The sequence below is a fragment of the Rutidosis leptorrhynchoides genome, chromosome 8 (assembly GCF_046630445.1).
Source record: "Rutidosis leptorrhynchoides isolate AG116_Rl617_1_P2 chromosome 8, CSIRO_AGI_Rlap_v1, whole genome shotgun sequence".
Classification (NCBI taxonomy): Eukaryota; Viridiplantae; Streptophyta; class Magnoliopsida; order Asterales; family Asteraceae; genus Rutidosis; species Rutidosis leptorrhynchoides.
Genome location: NC_092340.1, coordinates 59,176,104 through 59,183,943, shown reverse-complemented (window position 1 = coordinate 59,183,943; position 7,840 = coordinate 59,176,104). Strand labels below are relative to the sequence as shown.

At 33.6% G+C, this 7,840-nt stretch overlaps 1 protein-coding gene across 1 annotated transcript; it reads right to left on the bottom strand.

The window, feature by feature from the left end:
• Window positions 1-4: 4 nt before the first annotated feature.
• On the bottom strand, window positions 5-3,872 carry LOC139861716 (probable ADP-ribosylation factor GTPase-activating protein AGD6). Its single transcript, XM_071850215.1, is given in 4 exon segments — window positions 5-699; window positions 701-795; window positions 917-1,006; window positions 2,921-3,872. Coding segments are annotated over 4 exon segments (1,407 nt in total). The 5' UTR covers window positions 3,761-3,872; the 3' UTR covers window positions 5-317.
• Between the last annotated feature and the right edge of the window lie 3,968 nt (window positions 3,873-7,840).

Here is a 7,840-nt window from a genome sequence, read left to right as displayed (position 1 = left end):
AACTTTATGTTTATATTTATGGTTTTATTCTATATATTCACATATAATTTTTGAAATTTAATATTTTAATGTAAATAGTACAATCCGATTAATCCCCGAATTTCCGATTAATCCTTCCAAAATCCTGACCGATTAATCCCCGAATAGCGAATTTTGCAACCTTGATAGTAAGGACTCACAATTTACATGACAGGAGAATAAGTGTTGTAATATATTGATGGCACACAAACTGAAAGAAATGGTATATGTTCTATATTTTGTCACTTGTTTCCCATCAATTTCACTTTTTGAATTTGGCTAATCGTATACGGCTAATCTTAACGAAACCCTGCACCAGGCCAGTTTCCATCGGACTTGTTGGTATGAGTGGCGGTTTTACCATTAGATGGAGCCTGAAAAAAACCATCATCTTCATCATCTTTATCGTCATCCCAACCCGCCCAGCTATCACCATTATGAGATGCGTTTCCTGCATCAGACACGTGATTTCTACGCCCATCGTGATCCCAATCGTCCCACGCACCAGAACCAGCAGAGTTGACTTTTTTGCTTGATGAGCTGACCAAAAAGCCATTTCCACTATTACTTGAATTCCAACCGTTTGATTGTGTTTCGTTTCTTGACCAGTTGTCATTCTTAAAGGTGGGACTTTCTTTGGTGTACTCATCGACCTTTTGTGAAGCCATTTGCATGACACCTCATAATTCCCCATGTCATTTGTCCAATTTCAGTTGTTTTTGTAGTCACAACATTGACGGTTTCATTCACTTTGTGATCATAACCCCCGTCTCTCACCTGTACATGAAAAGGATGTCATGGATAATAATGTCTAATGCTCTAATATGACAACATTGTTGTTTGTGTGTGTGTGTGTGTGTGTGTGTGTGTAAAAGATGGAATAAATTAGAAGACAAACCTTTGTGGTGAGTTCATTTGTACCAGCTTGAACCATGCTAGCAGCCGACTGTGCAGCAGATGCAGCAACGAAAGATAACTTACCAAGTCCCTGAATGAACATGTTTTATAAAATTAAAATAAAGCAAAATTAAATAAGTTTTCAAGTAATTTCACAAAGTCTCCAGTTAAATTGCCCATACTGCAGTTTCAATAAAAAATGCCTTGTCTTGTATACGCGTAATTTTACACCATTGGAATACTAAATCAACATTTTTGGCAGTAAAAGGTGCTCCATAATATATACTAGTTCATTGACCCGTGAATTCACGGGTTAGATGAAGACATCTACATCATAATATTAGTGTCATTAACCCGTTGATATATGGTTTTAGTAATTTTATTGCACGAAAACAATCCCAATTCTTGAACGTTTAAGATTACTCGTATCCTAAAACTTTACAGCACTACAATAGTTAATACAACACTAATATTGAGCAGTAACAGACTAACAAAACAAAAATTTTATACGAATACAATGAAAGACAAAAAGGAATAAAAAATGTATTTGTTCTTGAAATGTATTTGAGGGCATTAGTAATATTGATTCATTACCAAAGAGCCAATGGCTTAGCGGTATCGAGGTCACCCTTACAACCTTGAGGTTGAGGGTTCGAGTCCTATTTAGGACAATTCGTGGTGTATATATTCGAGTTAGATTTAGGTGGGTGTGTGAGTTTGCCTTTCAAAAAAAAAAACAAAAAAAAAAAAAAAAAAGAAAGTAATATTGATTCATTAAATTTAAATTTCGAGATACCATAAGAAATGTGTGAGATAGAAGCTAGATAATGTTAATTTAAAAAAGCGATTAAGTTAGGTCTAAGTATCTTAATGTTAATTTACATATACTGTGTTTTTTGTTTGGCACATACTTAATTGGGTGGATATGGCCTTCAGCATGTAAGTTCATCTCAATTGTATTAAGTTAATTCACTATTGGGTGAAGTACTTGTTTTTAATTGAATTTACGTTGTTTGAAAAAAAGGAGTGTATGTATTGATATGTGTAAAAAGGTATTTTCCACATAAAACATGCTTCCATTTAATTAATTTAAATTAAAATAATTTAATACATGTGACATCATTGCTTTTACACTTGCAACTCCTAGAAGCTAAAGTTACAACTCATAGAAGCAAGTGATGACCTCACCCAAAACACCAATTTAATAGATAGAATAGATTTTCCTAAATGTTTTTATCATGATTAGCCAATGAGCAAGGTTTGCATTTGTTTTGAAGGTGTTCCACAATTTTATCATATAAAATGATATTGACACTAACAATTACAACTTCATGTATAAGTGAAAGCATGATTTACGATCAAAACCTACTACATATGGTGAATCAAGCTATGCATAATCAATTGATTCCCAAAATCAACTTAATATCCAACTCTTTTGAATTATCAATATGTTGAATTAACTACTACAGAAATGTGTGTTTCCTCAATTAACATAACATTCTTTTTATTTCTACAATTTGTAAAATACAATATCTGTATGTCTTTCAAAAAAGGGGAATAGGTGACCGGGCCGGTCATTTTGTTACATATGTGTCTTTTTAACTTTCTTTAAATTCGTTAATCTAGAGTATACTGCACATATATAGGTCAATAAGATGAATGTTACCCGAAGTCCGAAGATGAGGAATGCACATTTTATGCGTGATACCACTATGCAGTTTTCCCTATATACAATATCTATAAATCTATCAAATACTAAAGTCAAACTTTTACTTCTCACCTCCCCCATACACCACTTATGTGGTATTGGGTTTTGTTGTTGTTGTTGTTGTAATCTCTCCCAACTTATTATAACTATAATTTTAATCTTAATATCACTAAACAGCAGTAGTAACTAGTTATGATAAAACCGTAATCTGCACGATTCGTCAATAATAGTTGCACAAAACAGATAAAACCTAAAAATAAATAATGAAATACAATATGATCAAAATAACCAACGCACCTGAGTAACAGAGGCAAAAACATCTCCTTGCGAATCATTTCGCGGCATGGTACTAGGCGACGACCCAAATCCAACATATTTCCCACCCTGCGAAGGCGGCAATCCTTGCGGTTTCGACTCATTCTCCGCCATCTTCCTGGCAAAAAAATCCTCCTTTCCGGCTGCCGACGCAGCCAACTGCGACTGAGAATACAAACTCTGTGTCGATCTAGACCTACTCGGTGCACCACGACCTCCCCCACTACCACTCCTAAAATCCCCAACCGAATTATTCCGTCTAACATTCGATCTATTACTACTACTATCATCATCAAAACCACTATTCCCCCAATCATCATCCCACCCTCCATTTCCCTTACTATTACCAACCCTACCCGACCCGCCCGACCCGCCCAACCCGCCCGAAATCGGCGGTTTCTTATTACTATTACTACTTCCACCGTTTCGAATCGGAGTTTCCTTAACAACCGGTGGATCGCGCCACGGTTTACCGTCAGCTAGGGCTTGGATTCGATCACGATACACAGACGCAGCATTGGAATTATATTTAGCAATTATATCTAATTCTTTTGATATACCGTACTGAGATAAAAACTTATTTAAATTCTCATTACCTCCGGACTCCATTTTTCGGAGCTGGATTTCGGACCATGAATCCATGGTAACGGATCGGACGAACGAAATATGAACACCGAGACCACGGTGTTTTCCAGAACATTCTAGACACATGAAGATTCCGTACGATACGGATGCCCACTGAGGGTTTTTTTGTGAACAATCGACGCAGATTCTGTTACCTGGTTGCGATTGTAGGTCACGCAGACGCCGTGATGCCGCCATTATAATTGAATTGTATTGTATCACGACGGTGAGATCCGATCGGCGGTTGATTGATTTGGATCGAAATTGGGAATTATTGGGAAATGGAGAGAATGATGTGGATTTGCCGATAATGTCGGACAATAGATTTGGGTCTGATTTGGTACAACTAAATACCTTCTTTTTTTTTTTTTTTTTTTTTTTTTTTTAAAGATAAAATTTCATTAATTTTATACTGTATTAAACTTGACTCCTTGTCCTTTTTATTTATTTTTTTTTTTTGTATCGCCCGTCCCTAATGTATCACAATTATACATCCCTCATCCTCCCGTCTAGTTTCTGTCAATTTTGATCGTTAACTTATGTCACATGACACGCAAATGAGGGTAGTTTAGTCATTTCGTTGTTCTCTTCCCAGTTTTGTTTTATCTTCTACAGACACAAAATGTACTACTAGTGCAACACATAGTACAAGTACTCTAATATTAAAAAAATCAAATACCCAAATTTTAAAGGATCAAAAAAAAAAAAAAACAAAAATATCCAAATGTGAGGTCTTTTCATTACTGTCACCATTAACTCGCTATGTAGTTGATAGCAGTAAGATTCAAATGTGAACATTTAACGAATATAAACTTTCTTCTTGAAACAAAAACAAATTGAGTTGAATTCATCTTCAACCTTCATTCATCATTAACATCTAAAACCTACGAATTAGGTGTATATCATTGAGAGGTGATAACTTCTAACAGAGTTTAAATCCGTGATTAGCAACAAAAACCGAACCTTCGTGGTTTATAAAATCAGATTAACAGGCACAAATTAACAGGATTTGATTTCGTGTTCATCTTCGTATGAATATTCAAGCTCGTTTTGATCTCCGGCACAAATCAGCAACTTTAAGATCAAATTGAGCAGAGATTTTGAATCATAATCATTCACTTTAACTTCGTGATACCTCAATTTGGAGTGAATAACATCACGAATTCCTAAATCGAAGAGTCAACAATTTAAAATAAAGATTCGACCGATTTTTTGGGCACAAATTCATGAGATTCATGATTTTACAGGTGTTAAATCGATTTGTTGAGCACTCGGTAATGATTTTGCAGCATGTTTTGTGTTGATCTCAACAGCTGAATCACATCAATACCGAAAATCAAAATTTTCAAGTGTTCATGAAGAACTTCGACTGTTCATTATTGATTTGTCAACTTTGTTGATGTTTTGGATCTGCAATAACCACCATCGATTTATAATTGTTTGTTATTATGGTTTTCGCATGAGATGACATAATGAAAAAGGGATCCAAATGAAAAATGGATCGTGTGAAGAATAGGGGGTAAAACCTTAAATTGATATGGGTCAAGAATTGGGGGTTTATATCATAGAAAAAGACAAAACAATGACAAAAATACGCCTACATGATATGCACGTGATAAAAGGTAACAGCTGGTTTTGACAGAAAGTAGACGGGAGGACGAGGGATGTAGCTATTTGATACATTAGGGACGAGGAATGCACACAAAAAAAAGGAAATGAAGTCAAATTTGATGTAAAGTTCAGGGATGAGGAATGAAATTTGTCACTTATTAAAGAAAAAAAAAAGAATTTAAATATAAAAATGATCCTAAAACTGTCATTAAGATAAAACTGTAGTTATGATGATTGAATAATTATAAATAATGGTTATCACTCACATTTAAAATGTTAGTTATTAAGATGTACAATAATATAAATCACATTAATGATAATTCTAAGAAATGTTATTAGCAAAAAAAATTTTAAACCATTGTTGATCCCTTAACCAATTACATTGACAAATACTCTACAAATCAATACAAACCAATTAAATGTAGAATTTAACTAACCTTTAAACTATAACACGCCTTTTAAGCCAAACCATCACTTAATATACATCAATCGAGATCCCCAAAGTTGTAACATCACAAAAGCCGAACTCGAACCACAATAAAGAAACTGGAAAATATTAGCTAACCCAAAGTAACCCAAAATCAAAGAACTAGACAAGGAGTCATTCATCTACACACACAAAAAAAAAAAAAAAAAAAAAAAGGAAAAAAACGGAACAAACTGTTATAATTCAGTAGGCTTATAACTACCTTTAGTGGTTTGGTTCGTGTTATAATTCAGTAGGCTTATAACTACTTTTAGTGGTTTGGTTCGTGTTATAATTCAGTAGGCTTATAATTACCTTTAGTGGGTTTGTTCTTGACTATAAGCTACTAATAAACTTAAAATAAGAGAGAGTAAAAGGATGGTGATATATGAAATATATTCTATGTGTGCATCTTATGCAAATCACATCCTTTGGTATTTATAATACAATAATTTACTGTGCAGTTAGGTAGAATAATAATACACCCGTGATCATTGAAATGTCCCGTTCTTATTGATTAAAAACGTTCCATATTAATTGATTTCGTTGCGAGGTTTTGACCTCTATATGAGACGTTTTTCAAAGACTGCATTCATTTTTAAACAAACCATAACCTTTATTTCATCAATAAAGGTTTAAAAAGCTTTACGTAGATTATCAAATAATGATAATCTAAAATATCCTGTTTACACACGACCATTACATAATGGTTTACAATACAAATATGTTACAACAAAATAAGTTTCTTGAATGCAGTTTTTACACAATATCATACAAGCATGGACTCCAAATCTTGTCCTTATTTAAGTATGCGACAGCGGAAGCTCTTAATAATCACCTGAGAATAAACATGCTTAAAACGTCAACAAAAATGTTGGTGAGTTATAGGTTTAACCTATATATATCAAATCGTAACAATAGACCACAAGATTTCATATTTCAATACACATCCCATACATAGAGATAAAAATCATTCATATGGTGAACACCTGGTAACCGACAATAACAAGATGCATATATAAGAATATCCCCATCATTCCGGGACACCCTTCGGATATGATATAAATTTCGAAGTACTAAAGCATCCGGTACTTTGGATGGGGTTTGTTAGGCCCAATAGATCTATCTTTAGGATTCGCGTCAATTAGGGTGTCTGTTCCCTAATTCTTAGATTACCAGACTTAATAAAAAGGGGCATATTCGATTTCGATAATTCAACCATAGAATGTAGTTTCACGTACTTGTGTCTATTTTGTAAATCATTTATAAAACCTGCATGTATTCTCATCCCAAAAATATTAGATTTTAAAAGTGGGACTATAACTCACTTTCACAGATTTTTACTTCGTCGGGAAGTAAGACTTGGCCACTGGTTGATTCACGAACCTATAACAATATATACATATATATCAAAGTATGTTCAAAATATATTTACAACACTTTTAATATATTTTGATGTTTTAAGTTTATTAAGTCAGCTGTCCTCGTTAGTAACCTACAACTAGTTGTCCACAGTTAGATGTACAGAAATAAATCGATAAATATTATCTTGAATCAATCCACGACCCAATGTATACGTATCTCAGTATTGATCACAACTCAAACTATATATATTTTGGAATCAACCTCAACCCTGTATAGCTAACTCCAACATTCACATATAGAGTGTCTATGGTTGTTCCGAAATATATATAGATGTGTCGACATGATAGGTCGAAACATTGTATACGTGTCTATGGTATCTCAAGATTACATAATATATAATACAAGTTGATTAAGTTATGGTTGGAATAGATTTGTTACCAATTTTCACGTAGCTAAAATGAGAAAAATTATCCAATCTTGTTTTACCCATAACTTCTTCATTTTAAATCCGTTTTGAGTGAATCAAATTGCTATGGTTTCATATTGAACTCTATTTTATGAATCTAAACAAAAAAAGTATAGGTTTCTAGTCGGAAAAATAAGTTACAAGTCGTTTTTGTAAAGGTAGTCATTTCAGTCGAAAGAACGACGTCTAGATGACCATTTTAGAAAACATACTTCCACTTTGAGTTTAACCATAATTTTTGGATATAGTTTCATGTTCATAATAAAAATCATTTTCTCAGAATAACAACTTTTAAATCAAAGTTTATCATAGTTTTTAATTAACTAACCCAAAACAGCCCGCGGTGTTACTACGACGGCGTAAATCCGGT